Source organism: Cnephaeus nilssonii, assembly GCF_951640355.1.
Source record: "Cnephaeus nilssonii genome assembly, chromosome: 10".
NCBI classification, from domain to species: Eukaryota; Metazoa; Chordata; class Mammalia; order Chiroptera; family Vespertilionidae; genus Cnephaeus; species Cnephaeus nilssonii.
The window spans coordinates 26,600,189-26,626,575 of record NC_137081.1 but is presented as its reverse complement, the minus strand read 5'-3'; the positions used below and the strand labels follow the sequence as shown (position 1 = coordinate 26,626,575).

Here is a 26,387-nt window from a genome sequence, read left to right as displayed (position 1 = left end):
GTGGTATTATGAGTAACTGCTCAAACTGAAAAGGTAATACTTTTCTGACTTTTTCTCACCAATTCTGCTTCTATCTTCATCTGAGCAACCTTGGTGTAAGCAATCATCTCTCGTCTGAAATACTGCAGTAGCTGCCTGAATGGTCTCCCTGAATCTATATCTGACCTCTCTGAGTCTATCCTCACCACAGTCACCACAATGTATAATGCCACTCTTCTTTCTTCCCCACCCCTCACAATGGCTCCCTAGGATATAAAGCCCTAGGATGGACTACAAGGAAGGTCCTACAGGGTCTCTCATCTTCTTTGTCAACCCTGACCTAATTTTCTGCTCTGGTCCTTTTTTTACCCACAATGCCCCCTGACACAGAACTCCTTACTATGCACTTCCTGCCTTTGGGACTTTGCTGTTCTTGGAAAACTATTTTCTCCACTTGGAACACTCTATGTCAAGATATCCACCTAAGTCACATCCTCACCTCCTTACTGTCTGTGCAAGTTACCAGTTGACCCTAAATTCATCCTGTTATCATGATAATGACAAGGCATCTAGGTCCTTTAAATATTTTCTCTTGGGTCATCTAGCACAATGCTGAGCTTTGTCAGTGGAGGAGACTGGAGAGGCATTGTGGTGAAAAAGGGTTTTACTTCCCAGCTCCAGCGGCTCACTAGCCAAGCTCCTGCTGAGCAGGCGGCTTCCTCATGTCCAGCTCTGCAGAGAATATGGCTTCTCTAGCACTTGGCTCCGAAAACCCCCAAAAGCCATCCGCTGCCTTCAGCAACCCTCCATCCAAGGGTGGTCTTGCCGCGAACTACCTGTGATGAGAAACTACTGTGAACACTTTGCCCTAGCACCACAGAGGGTGGTTTTCCAGCAAGCTAAAAGAAAAACAATTCCTGAAATTGATATTCTGTAAAATTCACTGAGCCTTAAGAAGTACAAGAAGAAGGATTTTAGCTCTGCTAAGCTCTTTTATATACTCCTTCGTTTTCAGATGTTCTCATTGGATGAAGTTGTCAGAAAGCAGATATTTCCAAAGGGTGATGAGTTCCCATGTTCTGCTCCATATAATCAACTTAATTGGATTCTTATTGATGTCATTGGATAACCCAGTTATTATTTAACAGGAAAGGAGGAAAGGGAAGACTAGATAGAGGCATGCCATTTATATAGCTTTGCCAAAAAGCTGCAGTACACACTCTCTAAGTCTGTTTCCCGCTGATTGATGGGGGAAGGGACTGGACAAGGACAATTCATTCGCATGCCCAGTAAAGGTTTGAGTAACTGGGGTGGTGCCTACCTGTCTGCCTGCTAGTCATACCTGGGAACAAATTAGTGGCTAGGATGGATATGGCCACTGTAAGCACGAAAAACCTAAATATTTAAACTTCCAAACAATAGAAGTTCTCTCTCTCTCTCTCTCTCTCTCTCTCTCTCTCTCTCTCTCTCTCCTCCCTCTGGCATTCCGGGTTCCTGGCTCTCCTGTGGCAGGGGGGTGCACTTCCCTGTGCCCACATGGCACAGGTCCCTGCTGGACTCCACACATGGACTAATGGACTTTAAATAGTTTGGATACTTCACCATGCCACAACATGGAATGGAAGCTCTGGACACTGGCCTTGTTTCTGGCTTTGCTGAACTTCCTGCTGCTCCTCTTTTAGGACTGGCTTGGGGTGAATAGGACATTGGAAACTGAGGAATGTAACTCCATGCCAATAAAATCTTCTACCACCTCTCATCCTTCCATGGGGGCTTCTGAAAATTCTTACTTCAGCAGCACCTCTAGAACCCCACTCTCACAAACAATGAAGGATTCCCACTTGTGTTCTTCTGGCAGCAATATTAATAGAAAAAAAAATTAAGAAGAGCTTGCCTTAAATCACTGCCTTCCCACTTAAGAGGAAAAGTCACAGAAAGCAATACGTATTATAAAAGCTGTCAGTGCAGACACAGGGCCATAAAATGAAAGCACTCATTCTGCAATAAGTGTATGCTTCATCGAGGTCAATTAAAGGCAAGATTTATGTACACATGCAGTCACTCTGCCTTAAAAAATGGCTTTACACAGTATTATAGGAGGTAGAGTGAAATGCTGCTCAGAAGCTGGATGCCTGTAGAATAGTAAAACAGAATTAATCCAGGAGAATATACCTGGCTGGGACTATGGCAGAGTTGGCTTAGGGAAACTCAGAAATATAGAAAAATAAGGAAGATTAAAGCTAACTTCCAAAAATCATTTAAGGAAAGAAACCTCAGCTCTCTATTGTCTTAATTGAGAAACTTGGATTTTAAACCTTATTAAATGGCATAAGCTGAACATTGTGTGATTTATAGCACGAGGATAAACTAAAAGTTACCCAATAACACATCACAGCCGGTCAACAGTATTCTTTGCCACCACCCATAATTAATTTGTGTCCTCCTAGGATTCGGAAATGTAAAGCAATGGAAGAAATATAGTATGAGGTTTTACAAACCTAAGAGCAAGCAGACAACCCTCTCATCTTTTAAATCATTCAGAGCGGTTACTGTATTGTAAACAAAGCCAGGACTGCGGTGATGGATGGATGGCCGGTGCACTAGCTCTCTGAGGATCATAAATCACCGTGCTTTTCCTCTAAGCTCTTCAAATGCCTGAACTTCTTTCTGCATTAAAGATGCTTGAAAGTGCATTAACTCTTTGTATCAATTAGTCTCCTGAAAGACTCATTTGTAAAATAGCGTGTTTAGGGGCCAGATTGAAGTCAAAAGAAATAGAGGAAAGGCAAGGGCTTTGTAGAGAAGTAAATGAGGAAGAGGGTATGTAAGAAAAGCAGGCAGTCAACTAATTTCCTCCATTTTCCTTACAAAATATTAGTAATGTAATAATTTACTACATTAGTCCTTAGTGCTTTAGTATAAATTGCATGGATAAATCCCTATCCAAGCTTGGGGCTAGACAAAAACAGAGACCATGGAAAAGTTGCAATGAGGTTACAGTAGTAACTTTCACTCCATTTGCAGACCCAGGCTTTCTGATGCTCATTCCTCCATAAGTGGAAATTGATGTGCTACTGCAATTCAGAAGTTGCATAACTTGGGAACATGTGGTCTCATCTTTATTTGTCATCAACATGCTACTCAACAGGCAGGTAGAGGTACTTAGTATAAATCATTATTACCAATCCCAACAATCATTGGATTCTGGGTAAATCCACAGGCCAAAGCACTGGGGAGCACTATAGTGATAGATATCAAGGCTGCTGTACATTATCTAGCCCACATCCACCAGGTGTTTCAGGGAACAGAAACTGTGCTGGGTCAAGCTAGCCCACTAGGTCCACAAGAGAATCACAAACTAGGAATGTTCACAGCAAGTATCAAATAGGCAGACATTTATTTATGTATCCTATAATTTTAAATATTTGCACCATTTTGATGTCAATATTTTACTTGGATCTTTATGTTCTAGGAGTTCTTTGGCGTATGGCTGCTGGACTAAGGAATGTATTTTCTCATGTCTCGTAGGTAAGCTGAAACAAACAAGCAAAATTCCCACTTTCAACTCAATAAACTAATACAGGCATTTTGCAGCAGAAGTGACTTCATTTAGATGGGGGGAAAAAAGTCGAAGGGAGAACAAGAGAGGGGCATTATAGATTGCCCTATTTGTTTACCTATTATTTAGATTGGCTTGTGATATTTATATTATTCTATTGAATTATAATATATTTCTTGCATTGCTAATTTACTTTCCACCAATTGACTTCTGAAATATTCAATCACATAGTTGAATAGTTTCTAGGAAAGCAATATGTACATCTCCTTTGTATCTGAGTGGGCAGATTTTGAGGCTGGTCCACTAGAGTCCCACCCTCGGGGACTTTTATAAATCTCTCTCCTTGAGTGCAAGTAGAACTGTGAATATGATGGTATTTTTCTCCTGTGATTAAGTTACAGTCTATGGAAAAAAGGTGAAGGGATTTTCCAGTTATAATTAAGTTTCCTAATCTGTTGACTCTGAGCTCATCAAAAGGCAGGTTATCCTGGACAAGCTATTTTAAAAGAAGACCCAGGCCTTCCTTGGAGGGAGCAAAGCCAAGGGAGAGAGTCTCTCTCCTTTTGTCCTTGAAGAAGCAAGCTATCATGTATTCCACAACCTCAGGGACATGAATTCTGCCAACAAGCAGGTGAGCATGGGAAAGACCCTGACCCAGCCCCAGCCAGCACTTGGACCACAGCCTTGGGCAACCCTAGGAAGACTCTTCACTCAGAGAAACTGTGAGATAATAAAAATGTGGTATTTTAAGGGACTACATTTGTGTTAATTTGTTGCACAGCAATTGAACACCATCCAAAGCAATGCCTTGATCACAACAGACGCTCAGAAAATTTGGGGTTTATTGGTTTCTCATGGAAATATCCATCTGAGCCAACAACTTGGACATAAATCCTCTTATGAATTTAAACACTGAGATAAGTGAGGTCAAACCCAGCCACTTAACAGAAGCCAGTAATGAGGCAGGGTAGTTTTTGGACTAGAATCAACAGTCACGGCAAGGTCTGGGAGATGTGTTGCATCATGATTTGACTTACAAACTGTTTCATTCATAGGCCTCAGGGTACGTTTAGAAAAAGATCACACAGGGTAGATGTGCAACTCTGTCTCCATCTGAGCAGCGCCTGCTTTGACAGATGGCTTTGACTCTAGGAAGCCTGGCGGCTTCTGATTCTGTCAACCTGGAAAGAGAAACCCAGGAATGTGGGCCTTCGATGATAATCGCCCACCTTTCCCATAAAACAAACAAGAACGCACATTAGAATACTACCAAATGCCCAAACTATGAAGACTGGCAGAGCTTGTTTTCCACTCTCTTTGTGTTTTATTAGTGCAGTGCTGAACGGGGCTTTGCGCACTGCTTGAGCACATCCGAGGAAATACAACTGCCACTTGGGATGTGAAAAAGGACCCAGAGCAGACACATTGCAGTCATCTACATGAGCCACTCAAATAGCGACCCAAAAAGCCAATGCTGAGCCCTTTGAAAGAACAAAAAACATTGATGAGAAAGGAAGGCTCCTTTCAGGAAAAGATCCAAACAAATTCAGAAAGTGCTAAGCAGATACTGGAAAGGCCTAGTGGTCAGCATTTTTTGAGGGTCCATCGTTATGTTCACTTCTTATTTATTTATTTTTGCTCATGTATTTCACCCCACAACTTGGTAAAATGGATTACTTCCCACTCCTCCTTAACAAGTGGTCACAACATGGCAGCTTAAACATCAATATTCCTCACCAGCTCATAGTTCTACGGATCACAAGTCTAGGCACAACCGGAACCCCTAAAACTAAGCAAGCACCACATGGAGGCAATGGAAAAGGGAAATCATGACCCGTTTATCTTCTCTACTGTATTATATATAATTTCAAAAGATATTATTGTAAATGTTCCCAAAATAGAGTTGTAAATGTTTATTTTTAATGTGGCAAGATTACATTTAAAAAAAAATAAATTATACCTTTCTTGGTATGTGACTTTTATTTTGGTTGTGTTCATTACACCATTTTTTTTTCTTACTCTGAAAAGCTGTTTTGCTACGAGTCCATTTCTTTTTAACTTTTATCCACAGGGAAGTCATAATCCCTTACTTAAATAGGATCCGGTAACCATGGAAATCATTCTAATGCCACTGAATCAATATTTTGACTTTGCTGACATTTAATGTAAAATGAAAAGACAGACTAAGATTTGTAAAAGTCACTTTTCATCTTTGTTATAATTTTGATAGCCAGAAAAATTTTAAAGAAAACATGCTCGGTAATGAACTCCAGTTAACTCATGATTATAAAGAACTGAGAATTCATAAAAGAACAATCTACATATTTATATAATTTTGGCTTTGAGTACACACATATGAATGCATTCATTTGGACTCAAGACTTTTTCCCATCTCTGAACTGAGCCTTGATTTCTGTTGTTATAGAAGTCATGACTTGAAAGAAGAGATTGAACGTATCCACTTTTGCAATTTCCTTCTTATTAAGTGTTCTGAAGAGAAGGTGAAATTTGCATTGAGAATCACTCTTCTATAGAAATAGACCTTTTCTGCACCAGATTCTAACAGTCCATCTGGTCCACTGAGTATCCTTAAAGACACACTACAGCTGAAGGCTCTTCCGCCTATATTTAGAGCTCTGTTTGAAGACAGTTGTTGAAGTTGGGCCTAGCATTTAATAAACCTCACTGCCCACCCAGTAGTTTCCAAGTCTAACTTAAGTGTTTGCTGCTGCTGTCATTGTGTCCTTTGAAGAAATTAAGGTAACGGAGCCTCTGTTCTGTTTGATAACTAGTTATTTGGAACCCTAGGTCCTTAGATGCTGAAGGGATCTGAAAGAATTAGGAGCTTCTCTATCTCAGGAGTTATTTACTGGAATGCATCCCAAATGAATGGTAGTCAGTTCTATTTTTTAAGACAAATGAATCGGGACTCTAATGTTTCTTCTAGGGGAAATCATCCTGACTCTCAGCTTGTTTTCACTATGAATACCCTGCCCTGAGGGGTCTATTCTGAAGTGTGTATTTGACACTGCTTCCAGGAATGTTTATGGAGCATTATACTGCTTGATAATAGCCCCTTACTGGCTGTTTTCCTTGTCTGTGTCATCTCTCCCCTCCCCTTTGGCTGACTTTTTATTCCCTTTTATTCTTGAATCATTCTAGATTATGATCAGGCCCTCTTCATTCAAAGACCTCTCTTCTAAATCAGTAAACTTCTTTGGCAAACAACCTAATGTAATTGATGATATAGTTTTCTGGCAAGAAAAGCAGGAGAGAAGTAACCTCTGAAAACCAGATCATAGAAAACAAAGAGAAATGAAAGAAACCATGTGTCAGTATCAGATAAAACCTGAGAACAATATTTAATATGTTCCAAAGCCCTTTGGTGTATCGACAAGTAAACCAAAGACTTAAATTGTTTCTAAAAGCACCAGTGTGTTAAAAGTTAAAGGACATACTAATGACCTTGAATCATGAGGAAAAAATCAAATACTCTAAAGCAGCAGAAAAAAATAGTTACATAGGCACAGACATACACAATCATTGCTGTGCTTTTCATCATAGCAAACCAAACTGAAACCAAATAAGTATTCATCAAGGAGGTGATGATTAAATAAAATACTATGATATACATTTCTCTTCTTAAAGATGGTGTTTCTTAACAAACTGAATGCCATGCAAAATAGTCACAAGAGAGTAAGTGAAAATACAAGCACTCTATGCACAATGATTTTAATTTTGTAAATACACATACACATACATGTTATTCTATCTGTACTCTCACACACATATACCTATTCATGATATATTTTTGCATATATGGGTATAGGAAACACTGAGCATAAATGGAGATTTTCCAAGTAGAACGAAGGGGTTAGCTTCATCTCTAGGTATTTATTTGTATTTTTCAGTATGCACTGAAGCTTTGGTTTTTTGGTTAAACAGGCACTTGGGCACCAATAAGGGGAGATGAGAGTAATGGAAAACATAGCACATGCCTAATGGGCACCCCATCTCATGGACTAGGTTTGAGCTTCCGTGGAAAGGTTAGACCAGAAAAAGAGGGAGATTCCGTGAGGGACTGGGGAGCCTAGGTGACAAAGAAATCTGCGCAGTTGAGGAAAGGACCCCCTGGCTTCCACTCTGCAGCAAACCACTGTGAAACCCGGTGTGCTGGGGGATACTGTGGACAATGTCAGGGACAAACAGGGTGGGAGGAAGGCGACAGAGCCTGGCACTACCATGCTCTCAAGCTGGTCGCTGGCAGCACTGGGAACCTTAAAGTGTTTTCCACAACTTATATACAAAAATCTAAATGGGCTTCCATCTAAGCACACTAGAGACCACTCCCCCATCAAGGGCCTGTCAGGAAAAAACTCATGAAAACCAAGACTTATTGACTCAAGTGAGGACTAAAGAGCTGAACAGATCTGGGGGTAGCCTGACCTAATTTATATTCATAAACCAGATAGGAGGCTGAGATATATTTGATTTATGTGTTTTATAATGAGGAAAAATATAGACATTGAAATACACACACACACACACACACACACACACACACACACACACACATACACACATTCACTGGAAGGAAGTACACCAAAATGTAAAAAATAATTATTTTTAAAAACGACTACATTTTTTTCTTTCTTTATATTTTTCTGCATTTTAAGTTATCCTAACAGTCACATAGTACTTCTTTAGTCATATAAATAATACTTATAAGCACAAGACACTATACATTTCATGTATATTTCTAGGCAAAATAATTTCCTAATAATGCAAAGCTTTAAGGGGGTAAGAAAACACATATTGCCTTTCCTTTCCAATAAATCAAATATCCTTATCTGTTTGTCTTTTGACATCATCTCAATAAATAGCCTCCCCTCCCCCTGGATTCTTCCTTTCTGGGACCTGAGGGAGATGGACCAGGGAGGAAGGCAGATGCTCATCAGTGACCTGTTGCCTGAAATCTTTTTCTAGGTGAAGTGGGTGAGGGGTGTGTTACCTTCAGAGCGCTCAGGGGCTTTCCCGCTCTTACTGGTGGCTGCGCTGTTGACTGTCTCCGATGAGGTGCTCAGCTTGGTGCTCGGGTCTCGCTTGGGCTTGGGGGGTGGTTGTCTTCGGGAGCCACAACTGCGGTCATCATCTGTGCCCCCCACCGAGTGCAGGGACTGTGACCTCACGGAGAAGCCACTGGAGCAAGGATGGGGAAGTCGGTCCTGAGGAGCAGGCATCGTCATGAATCCCATGCGGAAATGTTTGCCCGCGTAACTTCCTTCGTGGCCTCGCCCTCCTTCTCCACCTATGCTGTAAAAGAAAGCAGACCTCAATCCATGGAAAGAAACTGAGCCAGGATATGCCATATGGGATATGTTTTTGGGGCAGACAGAGAACAGGACTCACCGAACTACACAGTGTCTGTTAATGCTTCTACTCAAATGTAGCATATCACCTTTCAATCACATTCCATTGGCTAAAAAGAATCTTACCTCTAAGCTTGATGTCAATGGAGTGGGGATATATTCTCCTCCAACAAGAAAGCACTGCAGGTTACATAACAATATGTGGGGTTGCATGATCCTCTTACAGGTAGGAGACCAAATACCAGTATAGCAGTTGAGGAATGAATGACTCATCAGGGGACTTTGTATTTCTTGTCCCCATTAGTCTGAGCTCACAGGGTTAGAGGTCCTTGTCCCCAAATGGATCACACACTTTCTAGGAGACACAGCAAGGGTCCCATTGAACAACCAGCTATCGCTGCCCCCTTGGCAGTTTAAACTTCCTTTGTATAGTGGCCAGCAGGCAACAAGATGAGTGTCCGTGTGGAAGAGATCATTGACCCAGTCAGCAGGAGGAGGCAGGGCTGCTGCCACATGACGGGGCAGAGATAAATATGTGTGGAACCCCTCTTGATAGTCTCTTGCCCAATTGTTATTTTGAAACATCATATGCAGCAACCCTGGCCTGAGAGGTTTTGGTTACTAGGGGTTTCAACCTCTCATGAAAGAGGAATGAGCCTCACCACCAAGTGAGCCCAGCAGAGGTGTTAGCAGAGGGTGAGAGTGAGTTTCAACCACAGCCCCCATATAAATTGTAGTGATGAGAGCTATAGTCTATCACACTAGCTGTCCCCTTGTATGGCTCCCCTCAGGAAGAGTCTCTTGGAAACCATGAAGAAGCTGCTCCCCAACCTGTAAGAGAGGAACATCTGCTGAACTTGAGGTAAGTTGTGGCAGCCATCAGTAGGTGGCTCAGATCTCCATCAGGAGAGAAACTTCTCTAAGGAAAGGAGTTAGGTGACAGCCATCAACACCAGAGTCTTCAAATCTGGTGCAGCATTTTAGTCAAGGCACTCTCCCTGGAAGACTTCTAGCCAATAGCTGAGCATGTTGTGCTGTGGGACCTGGCTATTTCTGCCCAGTGTGGGAGTCCTCTATGGACAATCTTTCTGTCTAAGTTTTCCTATTGGGCTGGCTGAGACTTTCCCATAACTATACCTTGGTCTGCTTTGAGGATCTTCCTATCCAATCAATTTTCCACCCCACTCTCCTTATAGCTGTCAAACCTGCATCGTGGCCTGAGGCTTGTTCTACCTATTTCTGCATTTCTCCCTATCCCAGACATCCTCCTCAATAAATCTCTCATACTTTTAACCCCATATAGCTTGGTGTCAGCTTTCTAGAGGACATGAACTGACAGGCTTGGGAACAATCATACAGTCCATGGTATTCAGAAACCAAATAAGATGTATCAGAAAGCCTAAAAACAAACTGGAGACCCTAGAAATAAGAAATGTGTGTGAAAATAGGACATTCTCTGGCTTTAGACTGAGCATTTAAATGGTGGTTGGGGAGGGAGGAATCAACTCCACTGTAGGAATACTTGGCTTGGAATGAAATGTATGGGGGCTGCAGAGTCTTTTTGCAGTAAGACTCTAACACTGAAGATAGATTAAGCCTGACACATCTCATGTTATAAATATAAAAATGTTTCATAATCCTGAATTTAAACAAGTATGCTTTTCACACACAATGTAGGAAGATCTAGTTGTGTTGATTAGTTTTTCTATTATAAAACACACAAAATAAGGTTGTTTTTCCCAGAAGTAATAGATAAAATATTTGCAAACTTCTCACCTAACCAACTTAATGGCTAATGGACAGACCACAGCTATTGAGTTCTGGATTCATTGAGTTGTAGGCTCCATCTTCAGTTCCTTCATTGAGCAGCTGTGCAACATTAGCTACTGAACCCTAAGACTATTTCTATATCTATTGAATAGTAGGACTGGCCTCATGGAATTGTTCTTAAGTTTGCCTGAGATACTATACACTGAGTGGCCAGATTATTAAGATCTCTGAATGCGTAATAATCTGGCCACTCAGTGTATATCCTATATAATAAAAGGCTAATATGCAAATTGTCCCCTCAACCAGGAGTTGGAGTTAGAACAGCAGGCAGGCCGGCCAACTGCCCATGTCCCTTCCCCCTGGCCAGGCTGGCTGGACCCCAGCCATGCACGAATTCATGCACTGGGCCTCTAAAATATATATATATCCTATCTAATAAAAGAGTAATATGCAAATTGACCATACCTCTGCTATACCCACAAGCCATGCCCACAAGCCAATCACGAGCGAATATGCAAATAAACCAACCAAGATGGCTGCAGCCACAGGGAGCAGGAGGGAGGCTTGGGTTTCCCCGGCAATGGAGGAAGCCAAGCTTTCCACCTTCCCTTGCCGCCCTAGGCCTCCACTCAAAGCTACAAAGTTTCAATGATAGAAGATAAATAAATCCCAACAGAAATGGCGGCAGCCATGGAGTTGGAAAGAGCAGGAGGCTAAGGTTGCCCCCGGCGATGAAGGAAGCCAAGCTTCTGAAGCCCTGGCCTGCCTTGGCCTCCAATCCAGGTTACAAAGTTTCAATTATAGAAGATAAATAAATCTCAACAGAAATGGCTGCCACCACGAGCAAGCAGGAGGCTTGGCTCCACTCCAGTCTACAAAGTTTCAATTATAGAAGATAAATAAATCCCAGATACCAGGGCCTCTGCTTGGGTCGTCGGGAGGTGTGGCCGGCCTGCAAACCACCACAGGCCCCTTGCCCAGGCCGCCCCACACCCCAAGGGAACCCCCAGCCTGATCCAGGACACCCTTCAGGGAAAACCAGCTGGCCCCCACCCATGCACCAGGCCTCTATCCTATCTAATAAAAGAGTAATATGCAGATTGACCATCACTCCAACACACAAGATGGCTGCCCCCATGTGATCAAAGATCCTGCCTCCATTTGGACACAAGATGGCCACCACAAGATGGCCAGCAGGGGAGGGCAGTTGGGAAGGACCAGGCCTGCAAGGGAGGGCAGTTGGGAGCAATCAAGACTGCAGGGGAGGGCAGTTAGGGGTGACCAGGCCGGCAGTGGAGGGAAGTTAGGGGTGAACAGGCCTTCAGGGAAGGGCAGTTGCGGGGGACCCAGGCCTGCAGTGGAGAGCAGTTGGGGGGGACCAGGCCTGCAGGGGAGGGCAGTTAGGGGTGACCAGGCCTGCAGGGGACGGCAGTTAGGGGCAAACAGGCTGAGAGGGGAGCAGTTAGGCATCAATCAGGCTGGCAGGGGAGTGGTTAGAGGGTGATCAGGCTGGCAGGCAGAAGCGGTTAGGGGCAATCAGGAAGGCAGGCAGGCGAGCAGTTGGGAGCCAGCAGTCCTGGATTGTAAGAGGGATGTCCGCCTGCCCACATTTCGTGCACTGGGCCTTTAGTGTATTATATATATATATATATTTATATATACTGAGTGGCCAGATTATTATGCGTTCAGAGATCATAATAATCTGGCCACTAAGTGTATATCAACCACTTAGCACAGAGTCTGACATAATATGCAGTCAATAATTTTTGCTTTAAAATTCTTATTTTTAAATACTATCCTCCTGAATCTTGTTTATGGAATTGTCATTTACATTGTAAGACCATGTCTCTAAAGTGTGGTATACATAAAGTGTAACCTCAAAAAACTGCACACAGAATCAAAACAAAATCCTACATTTGATTTGAAGTATTATGATCATCTAAACAAATATATTCCTTATATTTTCTCTTAATTTTCTTCAATACTTACTTCAGTTTTTCAAAGCACCTGTTGATCAGGACTGACAAGGAAAGCTACAAAACAAGTATTTCAAAAATGCTTTGACACTGCTATTCAACAGAGGTTGTTATTTGTCTTGCTGTCATCTTGAAAATCCATCAGCATTAAATTGTGTGTCTCTTCCTGAGAACTATTTCCCTTTAGAGATGAAAACACAACCCCTGAGAAGGGTGAGCTACCAAGGTGAGATGTCATCTTTTGAAGTGACAAGGCTGTAGCTTCTGTGTGTAATTTTGAAGCAAATGTGACAATATTTTATAGTAGAGTTTTCCTTGAGAACTGTTGCAGAAAAACAGAATCCCATTCCAGATAGATAGATAATAGATCAAGTATGTCAAACTCAAAGGCTAACATGGGCCAAATAAACAAGGTTTAAGTTTACATGGGCCGCAAAAAACACACAAAATCTTCAATTTTCAATGTATAACTTTGGTACACTAATAGCTTTATTACATATCAAGCAGATTATTTTATTTTTTACTTCACAGCAAAAATACTCCAATTCCCATTTATCTTGGGAAGTTTGATGATTGTCAGCAATTTTTTGTTTATTTTTACTACCATTTGATTTCGATAGAGACATACTGAATACAAAGAGCTGTAATAAATGAGTAATCATTAACATAAAATAATAGAACATTTTAATAAAAATTAATATTTTTTCTTGAACATTAACTTACCAGACACTGAATAACTGCACAAATTAATAAGTGTAATGCAAATAAACCTATTTTTCTTGTTCTCTGAAAGTGAAATATTTCCTGTTGCACACACCAAATAAGTCAGTCCAAGACTAATGATGTGGCAGTTGGCTGCTAAAGTATTTGCTGCTAGTATTAGTGGAGAGAAAAGGTGCACCTGCACATAAGGCACGTAAGGGAAATGTATGCAACACGATTATTGTAATCAGTCATTAGCAAACATTGTAGTTCATCATTAATAATTATGTATAACAGGATATTGTAAAAATTAAGTTACAAAATTTTTATTAAAACATTTCTTATATACCATTATATTGGCTGGGCTGCAAAAATATTCATTGTTGGGCCACATGTAGCCCCCGGGCTACAAGTTTGACATGCTTGTAATAGATAGATAGATGATAGATAGATAGATAGATAGATAGATAGATAGATAGATAGATAGAAATCCTCCTTCAAGCATAAGTAGGAAGTATTTATATAAAATGAAGGGTTATGTAGGAGTAGTTACTAGCTTGAATATTTGCTTTTTCTGGAACAATTCTGTGAAGCTGAGTTCAAAAATCCATCTGTGACATTGATGTATAATCCAGTCTATTTCTAACTACAAACTTCTGAACCACCTGGAATTTTTTCTGTTGATTTTTCAAGGAAAAGTATTTATCTGGTATCAGGGAACAGGCACATTTAATTGCGAAGTAAATGGATACCTATCTGAAAGGAAAACGGAGGCTACAACTGTAAAGGAGTTAATGAAATTTGCCTGTGAGCAAGTTGATGGCTGTCATCTGCTAACTATTCAAATCTTTCATGTTAGGCATTTTACTATAAATGAATGAAAGGAAATCAATATTTAGACTTTATTCATAAAACTTTTTTATGACTTTAAAAGTTTATATTTGGTGTTGCCTCCCTCTTGCCACCTCTTCAGATAAATTAGGCCCAATGTCAGGGACCCTGTTCTGCCCAGTGAATGCCTCCAGCCCACTCCACCCAAGGGACTCCTGCTCTAGAACTTGTCCCCTTTCTCCTTCAACATTCGTCTCTTCTAGGTGTCATTTCCAGCTAAGGCAATCTATTCTCTTGAAAAATTGTACATAGTAAAAGCAAAGAGATTAATTGGTTATACCTTTTCCTATCTTGACAGGCAATATGCCTCAACCAAAAGTGAGACTTTTAAGAGTCATAATTGATTATATCTGCCATGAATTTTGGCATATGGAACTCATCATACAATTCATCACATTTACACTCATTCCATCCCCATGGGGCCTTTATGAGTACAAGTGGTTGTTCACCTCTCCTTGATCCTCATGAGGGCAGATATCCTGTCCTCGTGCTCACTACAGTAGTCACTAGCACATTATCCATGCTCAAACATGTTTGTTTTATGAAGGAAAAATGAAAAAAAAAGGAAGTAAGTCCATTTTTGGAGACAGACAGAAGGCTCAGTTACAGAATTTCCTGGACATTAATCATTTGTGCTTCCCAAAATGTCATTCTCCCTACTCCTGGTAATGAAAATGCCTGTGTGGAGACCAACCTTCTTCCTCTTAGTCCGGTATGTTACTCAGACCCAGTCAATCAACCACTAGACCCCTGTGGCCACCGTGACTATTGTAGGGACTGGCAAATGCTTCAAGTCAGTCCAACACAGTGAACACCATGCATCGTGTAGAAGCCCAGACTCACTGCATGCCTCTCACTACCAGGAAGGTACACTAGTGGTACCAGGTCTGTGGCAATGTAGAAGAGCTGGATCTAGTAATGCCTGCAGCTAGGCCAATCCTGGGACCCTTTAGTATGTCAACTCCTAAATTCCATTTTGTTGAAGCCAAATATGATTTGGCTTACTGACACTTGCATTGGAAAAAGTCTGAAAGAAACCAATATAATGCAGCAATTACTAAATAAATATTTTGGCTAAGTGACATCAGAAAATGCAGTTGAGGCTAGGTAAGGAGTAGGAATGATCCAGAGCAAATAATGAATGAATCATACTAAAAACTGCTTGAAAATATTTTTTTCTATCTAACACTATAAATTAAAATAATTAACTGCTTTGTACACTTGCCCAATATACATAATTTTACTTATGCAGTACACTTTGATGTGGAAACTTGGCTCCAGTAAAATTAAACTGTGTTCACATTTTCTTCCAAATTGTTCACTCACCATTACCCTTAATGGCTTCTCTGAGTCCCATTTGCTCATTCAAAGCCACGATCTGTGGATTTTTTTGCCTTAGGCTCAAACATTCTTTTCACCAATTCATATCCTCAGTGATATCTATTTCCTACTTTTGTGCTCCTACTATCTTATCACACTGAGGTTTTTTTTCAGACATGAATTTCCTGTCTGGTTTCTTATTGATGTTTCTGGCATCTTAAGGTCAAGTGTTTAAAATGGAAACTTTATAAATCTTTTTATTAGCTGCTGTAGTGAACTGTTATTGAAAGAATAAAGAAAACAAAACAGCAGAGTAAAAAAAAACTGTCCCAAAGATAGGGAACCCAGACTCCATTAGCTGTACATTGATACTCTTTTTTTAAAAAATATATTTTATTGATTTTTTACAGAGAGGAAGAGAGAGGGATAGAGAGTTAGAAACATCGATGAGAGAGAAACATCGATCAGCTGCCTCTTGCACACCCCCTACTGGGGATGTGCCCGCAACCAAGGTACATGCCCTTAACCGGAATCGAACCCGGGACCCTTGAGTCCGCAGGCCGACGCTCTATCCACTGAGCCAAACCGGTTTCGGCCACATTGATACTCTTAAGCATTGAATGTTATTTCTCCTTACTAGGACATTTTAATTCTTACCCAAAATTGGGTATCTCAGAAAGAATATGAGATATGTAATCCACCACTGACTAACTAATTTTAGGTAAAAGGCACATCATTTCTGAGCCTCAGTTACTTTTATAATGAAGGCCATACTTCCCAGGGTTGTTATAAAAAATTAAAATAAGATAAAAAACTTTCAAAAGCACCTAGCACAGTGGCTGGTAAAAGTAAAAGCTAGACAAATATTAGTTTACCTTCCCTACCTTTCTGGTTGGCCAGGGAACTCCGTATCAGTTTTCATCTTTCTGTTCCCAGCTATGAAATAGGCATTTTAGTAAGTTTCCACTCTAGGAAACTTACGAAAAGAAAATACTTTAACAATATAAATGTGTTTTGCTTATTTCTGTAAGAGGGCTTTCACAGTAATTATCAGGCACTATACTTCCAAATTCAATTTAGGGGGAAAAGATCTTGCTGGAAAGTGAAGGGAAAGGAACAAATTACATATTTTTCTGCCATAATCATTAGTTGGGTATTGTCTAAAGTTAAGCAAATCAATTGGATGAATGTCATGCTTATTTCTGTCTAAACCCCAAGGTTCTTCAAGATTTTTATGAACATTAGGGTTCAGGGTAATCATGGCTGGGGAGTTATGTTTGAAAAACAAATGTGCCATTATTTATTACAAAGTACTTATCACCTAGAGTTTGAGGGGATACTGCTGTCCATTAATTTGATGCTTAGTCATAACAATAAAGTGAGGAGGTTAGAATGGGGCATTGAGAGATATTTCTAACCTTTATCAAAATCCTATTATTCACTTCTAAGGTTCTAAAGAGGCAGGACTGAAATATAATGCTTATTAAGCTTAGAACAAATTCTTAGAACATTTTCAAGTGAATTATTTTTACTTGAAACATGACAAGTGCTTTTAAGATTAACATACATTATTATCTATAGTACTTCAGAATCTAAAATTAAGACATTCCTTTTTTCTATACATAAATATGACTCCTCTACCCCTTGGAGTGTCATGGCTTAAAGGAGAGAGAGTATATGAAAAATTCAAAACAAATCATGATATTCAGATTCGACTTAGAATATAGTTTATAGAAGTTCATATGGTGGGAGATCTTTTCCAAAAATTCAACCAAAGAAAGGGAAGTTCGGGAAAAGATATTTTATTTGTGTCTTTAAAAATGATGTAAGTTTTGAATATGTTTTGAGAACATGCCAAGGTTTTAGAAATGAGTTGGGCTAACCATATGTGGCTCTTTCTTTTTTCAAATTAGAAGTAGAAACTAGAAATACAGAACATTAACTTTTATGGCCTTGAAGTTCCTCACCAGTAGGGGTTAACTTAATGTCAATTTAAAGAATAAAAATTGGTTTGCCTTTTGAAAGGTATAATTTTTATGGTGAAACAACTGTGTGGAGCATTTAATTCATTTACTCACTATTTGTTCAAAAATATGAGTGCCTACCCTTTGTCATTGACCAAAGTAGAGTGGTCCGTGTCCTCAGGGAATTGCAGGTTATTAAACCAGCATGACTTCAGCACCATGTGGTCAGATGTTCACTCAGAGGAAGTAAGGGGCAGATGCAAAGGAGTCCTAACCAGACTGAAGTTCTGGGAAGTCCCCTGGGAGGAAGTGGCTTTTCCAGCTGATGCAGAACATGAGTAAGACTTAATCAGATAAGGGAGAGAAGGAGGGAGAAGAGAATTTGTGTGCTGACAGCTGAAATCTAGAGAAACTGAGATATTACAAAGTATTTGAGCAGAACTTGATGGGACCTTGTTTGTCTTGAATTTACAAAGGCTAGAACAATGCTTGGCTCAAAGAGGGCACCCAACATGTACTTATTGATCCAATAAATCAAGAAATATATGATTGAAATAGTTCAGAAATAACTCTCAGGTTTTTAAAGCACCTGATGAATGATTGTGATATTTAATAATATTGTGCTCCAGTTCCCCTTTCATTTAGTTGCTATTCTCTTTATTGTTGACACTTATAGATGTCCCCATTTCCTCCCACTTTTCCCACCTCCACCCAATCCCCACTACCCTTTCCCCCTGTCCATCACCACACTCAATTGCCATTTTCTTAATTTATAATGGAAAAGGAAAATTTTGTGAATATTCATGCACGCTTAATTCTCATCCTTGTTATAAGAGTTAGTAAGTTGAATGTAGGAATCAGCTTAATCCCCTCCTCTCCATCTCCACTGGCCTGCTTTGGTTTAGGTGCTCATCAGTTCTTGGCTAAATTAATGCAATTGCCTCTTAGCTGATCTTTTTCCACAGTGCTGCCAGATTTATCCTTGTAAATGCAGATTTGCTCTTGTCACTCTCTAAATTAAAGCCCTTTCATAGCTTTTCCCGTTCTTCAGACTAAAAACCCCCACTTGTATGTGACACTCAAGGTTTTTTAAGGTTTAAATCCTATACCAAGTCTCATCTGCAGCACATTTTGTACTTGGTTTTAAGAGTCCTCTAATATAACATGTTATGCCAAGTGTGGTGATGAGCCTAAGGACATAGGGTAAATCATGACCTCAGCCAATAGTCATGCTGCTATTGCTGCGTGAACTAAAACTAAAACATTACTTTAGTTAAATCAGGTTTTAGGACCTAATTCAGATGTCGTTTCTTTGAGGAAGATTTCCATTATCAGCAAGGCTTTCTCAAGCCTAAACCCAGCGCCACTTCTCTGGGCTGTTGCAGGGCTCTATGTTTCACCATACCAGAGCATCTCCTTCAGGGCATTCTACTAGCGTCACCTGTGAATCCATCCCCTCTACTAGTCAGGTCCCAGAAATATGTTGCAGTTTAAAGAGTATGAATGGAAAAATACACTTAAGAAAGATCTAGATATTTGTAGAATCACTAGAGGCCCAGTGCATGAATTCATACACAGTGGGGGTCTGGCTGGCCCCACCCCCCATTGGGGTGGTGGGGGCCCATCAGGACCAGGGCCAGCCAGGGAGAGGGGCTGCGGGAGGTTGGCCAGCTGGCCCCGCCCCCCGAAGTGTGCATCATAGCGACCCATTGTTCTGGTCACTTAGGGTTTTATATATTGATTGTAAAAGATGAGCTGTCAATGAATTAAAATACACTGCTGTTTGATCTTCAATCTCAAAGCAAAAATCATTCAATGTCTTTCTAAATAATATTTTTAAATTATCTGAATGCAACTTAAGTTGACTCTCCTTAAAAGTTAAGATAATGCTATACTTACAAATGGTACACAATTCATAATGACTGTTTCAAAGCTTTAAGACACCTCAGTTTTGGTAAATCTGAGTTCTTCAGCACAGCACCTCAAGGTCTTTTTTCTTTACTTTTTTTAAATACTCACTTGAGGATATTTTTCCATTGAATTTTACAGAGAGTGGAAGAGAGAGGGAAAGACAGAGAGAAATATAGATGTGAGAGAAATACATTGATTGGTTGCCTCCTGCACGAGACCTGACCAGGGCAGGGGCTGGGGAGGAGCCTGCAATCAAGGTACATGCCCTTGACTGGAATCAAACCTGAGACCCTTTGGTCCGCAGGTTGATGCTCTATCCAATGAGTCAAACTGGCTAGGGCCTCAACGTCTTTTTGAGAGAGAAGATTGTCATTCTTCAAGGAAAGGTCTCTTTGTCTTTTTTCTCCTCTCCAGTTTTTACACATTTTCTATCTAATCTTTCTCAAGTTTTCTGACTCAATCTCTTTCACCATGATTTTTTGACATATATTGATTGTTCCAAATTTTTTATCTATTGGCTTATTTTTATCAGCAATCAAAACCATTGCAAAACATTTCAGGCACCTCTGTCGCTAGAAACACTTTCTCTCATACACATGTGAACTCCTGCCCCATCTCTCTCATTCTTTCTTTCTTCCTTCCTTTCACTCTCCCTCCCCTCCTTCTTCTCTTTTAGTCTTCCTTCCCTCTCATTCATTTACTAAATCAGTCATTTACCTTTAATTCACAAATATTTATTGAGTACATCTTGTGTGTCCCAAACATTGTTAGCTGCTTGAGATTTTTTTAAATAAGACATCGGATTCTCAAAAGTCTGGTCTCACTGTGACTGGTCCACAAATCACATCCTTTTATCTATAGTATTCTGATTTCTACCAACAAAGACTCAAGTAAAATGTTATTTTTTAAAGTCACTTCTCCTTGCTAATTCCATAACCTAGGAGGTTTGTTTTTTTCTCTGTTTAGATGCCTCTTGGTCTCATTTAGACCACAGCTTCTTGCTGAGATGACCTATTTTCCTTGGCTTCCACGATATTGTTCTCTCTTATTTTTCATCTATTTGATTGTTTCTACTTGGCATCTTTACTGACTTATCTTCTTGCCCTTCATGCTTCAGGTTTCCACTATTTTTTCTTTCTCTTTACTTGTCCTAGACATGTATGAAATTTTAAGACTTCACAGCGTTATCTTAGTTACATGATTTCTCAAGCTAATATTCCACTGTTTCTGCATCCTGAGACATGTATTTGCCCTCCCAACAAAATGCTGGATAGTTTCAAATGGATGTTCCTTTGACACTCAAGATTAATATGTTTCAAAACAAACTCAGCATAATCTCCCTGTTTCCTCTATTGTAACTTTGTCTTCAAGAGCATCCTCATTATCTCACCCACAGAGACCGAAATCTTCCAAGTTAACTTGACACTTATATTATTCCTAGGTACACATATTCAGCTAGTCAACAAATCCTCCCTCATCTCCCTGGATCTCAAATCTGTCTTCTATTTTTCAAATCATGTACAAAGCTTTTATTAAATTTTTGGTCTTGGCTACTAAATGATACCTCACTTAGAGTCTCTATCTCAATTTCCCCTTGTACTAATCATTAACCTGAAAAAAATAGTCCTAAAACGGAAATAAGATTATTTTATTTCCCTTTTTTAGAATCTTCAGGATTATCCATAATAGAGTCCAGTTCCTCTGTAAAGCAATTGCAGCTTTGCATGACCTGATCCAACCTCCTTTTCAGTCTTGTCATATTACTCACGCACATAGTTCTGTCCCAATAAGACAAATTTCCTCTTCAAATTACACCTCCAAATAAATAAATAAATAAATAAATAAATAAATAAATAAAACCTTTCAAGTTCACCTGGGTCTAAAATGAATGCCACTTCCTTCTGAATCTTTCATCAATACAGTCTCTCTTCACTAGCTTAAATTTGTTTCATATTATTTTTTACTTTCTGCCTTATATTTTAGCTACTATATATAAACATAAGATTTAAAATTTTTGAGGATAAATTTTATAGTTTGTACATTCCTTTATCACCCATGCCTAGTACACTTCTTTGAGCATAAAAAGTAACATGTAAGTGTTCAGAAATTTAAATCAAATTTAGACATTAACTCAAAGGGATATATAGTTAGTTATTCTACCTTATTATTTCTAGGTATGTATTAAATTATAGGTTACAACTGTCTAGAAAAGTTTGCTTCCACAAAATAAATCTGGCAGATGAAGCTTATTTGAAATAGAAGTTTGGTTTGGAAGGAAGTGAAGAAATAAAGTAAAACAAAGAATAAGTACACGTCATCCAGAAATCCCAAGTGTCTAAAGAGAACTGAGCTCAAGATTCACAATTAAATAGTAAGCCCACTTTTTTTTTTCCAGGAAGCACCTGCAAAGTGGAAAAAAATCTATAATCTGTGCATCTACAGAAAAAGTCTATAAATCTTACACATGCCCACACTCTGCACCCACACTTTTTATCCACCCTACTTAGGAGATTCTGCTCCTAAATCATGTGACCACTGGATAATTTATTTCCAAATAGATTCATTTATTTATCAAATGGAGTGGTAACACATAACCCAATGATCCCTAAGGATTTTTGTGGGTTAAAATGAGAATGTAAAACAAGGTTATATTCATGACGTGTTTTTTTCTGTTTAACAACAATGAAAAAAAATTTTTTTTATTAAACACACTACCTTGACAAACTGGTAAAGCTGAGAACTGCACTCTGTGGTATTTTTTCAATTTATTGGGAAAAAAATAAAGAAAAAATAAAACATACCCACAGTTCTAAAAACCAACTTTTCATCCCTCATCCATATAATCAGAGTGACATGTAAATGTGAATCGCTAGAGATACTACTTAAGAACCGAATACTCATTCATAGATGCATTAGTTATTCTAAATGGAGTGGCCAATGTGCTATCTGTATGCACAACAGGTTGTGTATCAGCTTAATGCACCCTAATGTAATAACATGATAGATTGAATTATAGATGCCATTGACTGCCTACGCAGAGGCCAGAAGCCTGGCTCCCTATTTTTCTAGAATGACTTTCCTGGAACAACTCACTTTCTCTGATTGGTTTTCTTCAGAAAAAAATAATTGAATCTAATGCTCTGTGTCAATGCATGTACTTGGATTATTTGCTTTATGGCTTTATGGTGCAGCCCTTAGGGGCTTCAGAGTCTGGTGTTAAAATTTGCCTTTGATCAAACCTCACCCTCTCCTACACATCTTTATTCATAACAAATTAGAAGCTATTATCACAACATATTAGCAACAGTTTTAATACCTACAGTGCATCTTAAAATAAAGACAAACAATGTTCCTATTATAATGAATGCAGTATCTTTGTTGGCCTCATTACAATGTTTATAATCTGTTATTTGTTGCATGTGACAGCCTGGTGAACCTGTGCAGTGCAATAATGAAAGATACACACCCCTTAGGGTTTACAGTTTAATGAAGAGCATATTTCAATTTAAGATCTATCCTGTTAGAATAAACCATTCTCATGCACAGGTAAGGGGATCATGGAAATGCAATTTCAGGGCTGCCTCTTTGAAAAGGGAGTTTCTTATTTACTGAAGAATGGTTCAACTTAAGGAGGACAATTCACTTCATGGTTCTTTGGCAAAAGTTGGTTTCCCCCACCCCCCTCATTTATAACTATCTTTTGTGGGCATCTGTTTCAATCTTCCGTTAAAGAGTTTGCAAGCCTTGGAAAATATAGAATTTGAATCCAGATTTGAGTCACCAAAAGAGATTTTCATGAAACTCACATAGTTTTAAAAAATGAAGCATGGAAAATTGTAACTTTTAGGTTAATTTAGGAATACTACATAAGACACAGTGTTAAATATACACACATTCCCTGACCACTCCCTTTCTTGAAATCATCACAAAGAGATCTTTATTTTCCTATCTCAGTTCCTGCTCTCATGATCAGAACCTGGACCTTTTGATTACCAATAACTTTATTCCCTCCATAACCTAAATCTTAAGCATTTGTATCATTGACTACTGACATTTATCTTTCCAGCTCACTACATCTGTTTGCTTAACCTCGTCTCCTCTGACATTTTTTTGCAACATCCTGTCCATTAGTCTTGCAATCTTCTCTGTGTCCCTCCTCAATTGCTGTACATCTTGTCTTTCTGTGTGCAGCTTAAGTTTTATGATCAGTCTTTGTTATAAATCCCTTCAAATGCCATCAACACCCTTGTTCTTGTATGCAGTGTTAATGTCATGAGCACGGCTGTGTCAATCGCAAGGTCATGGACTGGAAATTCAGGGTAATAGAAGGAGAGGCTGTCATCATCACATGCACAGATGACCTCAAGCAACAAACCAGATTTGGTCAATAGCCTTCTAAGCCTCTCGTCTGTCTGTCATAGTATTACTAGGTGAGTCTACTGTAGATCCACTTAAGGGAACACTCCCTTGCTCAAATGCCCACAACAGCATTTGATTTTAAATATTTTATAATGTGACAATACCATACATATTTAATTACATTTTCTGCTACTAAATTCACCAATATCCCTTTCGCTGCTGATGACCTCCATAAAAAACACAGATACTGATTAATTAAGACATATTCAATTAATTAAATCTGTAATTATTGAGGACCTATCAGTCCTAGGTAAGATGCTAGGTCCAGTCATTCAACAGAGAACAAGATATTTATCTTCCCAAAACTTAGAGTCAAGGAGTGGAGACAGTTTTTAAAACTGATACAATGAAGATAATGGAGTGATGTAAAAGAGAGAAGAAGGAAGAACCTTCTTCAGATGAGGGGATGAGTGAATAATTCATTCTTCTGTAGAAAGCATTTTTTCCATTCCTTCAAATTCTACCTGTACTTTGAAATCCAGCATCAATTCACCCTCCAACAGGGATCAACCTACTCTCACTGGTGGTTGATTTCTCTAAACTTTTCTAATTCCTAAACCCACATAAGTGCAAATAGAACAGATATTTTTACTAATTCATTTCATAACTTTAATTTTTTGTTCCCAAATAAAGTAAAAATTTTTGCAGTGGGGTGGGAATGTTATTTCTTATGTTCCTTTTTAACTATTACAGACCCTGGTATAGTCCTGAACATTAGAAAACTGTTTTAACAGAAAAAATGATCTATGAATACTTTTATGAAACAGCAAAATAAGCATGTGTGTAAATTTTGTGCAATAAATGAGTTACATGAGCACTATTAATTTAATTATGCATGATAAACAAAGTATTTTTAATGTTTTGTCCAAACTTGGAGTTTCCATAAAGTTAATGCATTGTTTTGGATTTGTATTATTAGTTTTTACTGATAATAGTAAAGAAACACAGGCATAAACAAGGTTCATGGTTTTCTCTTGTCTTACATTGAACATTTTTGTAAAATCCAGGCAGACAAGACCCTCCTATGCATTGTATACATGACCTCTATGAGCAGAAATCAATCTAGTCCATCTCTTCTTCCCATTCTACCTTAATCCCTAAAACATCATTGACAGGAATAGTAAATAAAATTTCCCTAGACAATACCACAAAGTTCAGAAAAAAGCACAGAAGAACAAATCATACCTTGACAAATACATGTGGAACACTTATTTGCAAATCATTTCTTTCAAACTGTCCTTACCCTCTGTAGGGCCCAGTTTTCTGGAAGGAATGAAATTTCATATCTTGATATCTGGTATCTTCTTTCAAAAGCCACAGGCAGGCTATGGAGCAGAAATTAATGGCTAGCTGGGACAAGAAGGTGAATTCAGCAGAACTGGTCACCTCGGAGTCAAGCATTAGTGACTGAACCTACACAATGGACAGGATTTGATGAGACTAAATGCATCATGGCAACTGATTCATTCTTCCCTTTTAAAGTCATCCTCAAACTCAAGCCAATACTTCCCAGTTCTCTGCATAGATATGGAGACACTTCACAGTAAATCAGGTGACAGAAACTTTGGCTCACATCCAGTTTTGTGGGGAGACACAGTCATTGAGTAGTTTGTCTGGCTCAATGAAATTCAGTGATCTATGTGTCACATTCCTTCCCATGGGGGAACTGCCAGTGTTCCCACTACTTGATTAATAAAATATTTTTCTTCTTAAGAATGCTGAATGCTGTCAGACATTTCATATGATGTGTGGCTACAAATAAATCCCCATTTTACAAATTAAGTAACTGAGTAATAAAAGAATGAAATTAGCAAGAATAGAGTAGAATGGAAATGAGATGAAAGAGGTAACTGAAAATGTGGGCTTGATTCCTAGTCCTTGCAAGGACTGTGCCTTGAGTGGCTTGAGAAGTCATCAAGCATTTTCTACTTGTTTGCCATAACCGGGGCATCCTGGCTTGGCAGAGCCTCCTGTACATGTGCCTTTCCACCTCCAAGGTGACTTCACCTTGGTAGCTTGAAATTGGTCACAGTGGAAATATTTACATGGGGGAATCAGCAAATGCCACTTTTCCTATAAAGGTGATTGTTAAACTTTCTGCTGTTTTGAACAAAAGAGTAACATGGTATGAACTAAGTTCCCCATTAATGATGGGAGTTGGAAGGTGAGAACACAGGGGGAGAGATCAATTCGAAGGCTACTGCACTAATCCAGATGAGAGCCCAGTGACTTGGGTGGTAACCATGGAGATAGTGAGAACAATTTCCTTGTACACATGTTGTCAGGAAAACAATTCAACCAGTTGGTTTGAGGAAAGTATAAAAATCCACACATTTGTGTAGAATCTCCCCTTATTTTTATGTTAGCTGTATTGCACATGTAGGTAAACATGGCTATAAGCGGATTTCATGCTGCAACTCCCAGTGCATGGCCCTGTACCAGCCCTGGCCTCATCCTGAGACCTGGCATGGTGACATCATTCTTTACCAGTACATGTTCAGGGAATTCATTTTAAATACACTTTTAA

The 26,387-nt window shown here is 39.3% G+C and overlaps 1 protein-coding gene across 2 annotated transcripts in view; it reads right to left on the bottom strand.

Moving 5' to 3' along the window:
• NYAP2 (neuronal tyrosine-phosphorylated phosphoinositide-3-kinase adaptor 2) overlaps nucleotides 1-26,387 on the bottom strand; it is a gene marked incomplete at both ends in the record, with an annotated part of 208,201 nt that overhangs the window by 110,754 nt on the left and 71,060 nt on the right. For both annotated transcript variants that reach the window (XM_079781824.1, XM_079781825.1), the window contains one exon: nucleotides 8,550-8,851. In XM_079781824.1, the coding sequence (XP_079637950.1) occupies nucleotides 8,550-8,851 (302 nt within the window). The remainder of the gene's footprint in view (nucleotides 1-8,549; nucleotides 8,852-26,387) is intronic.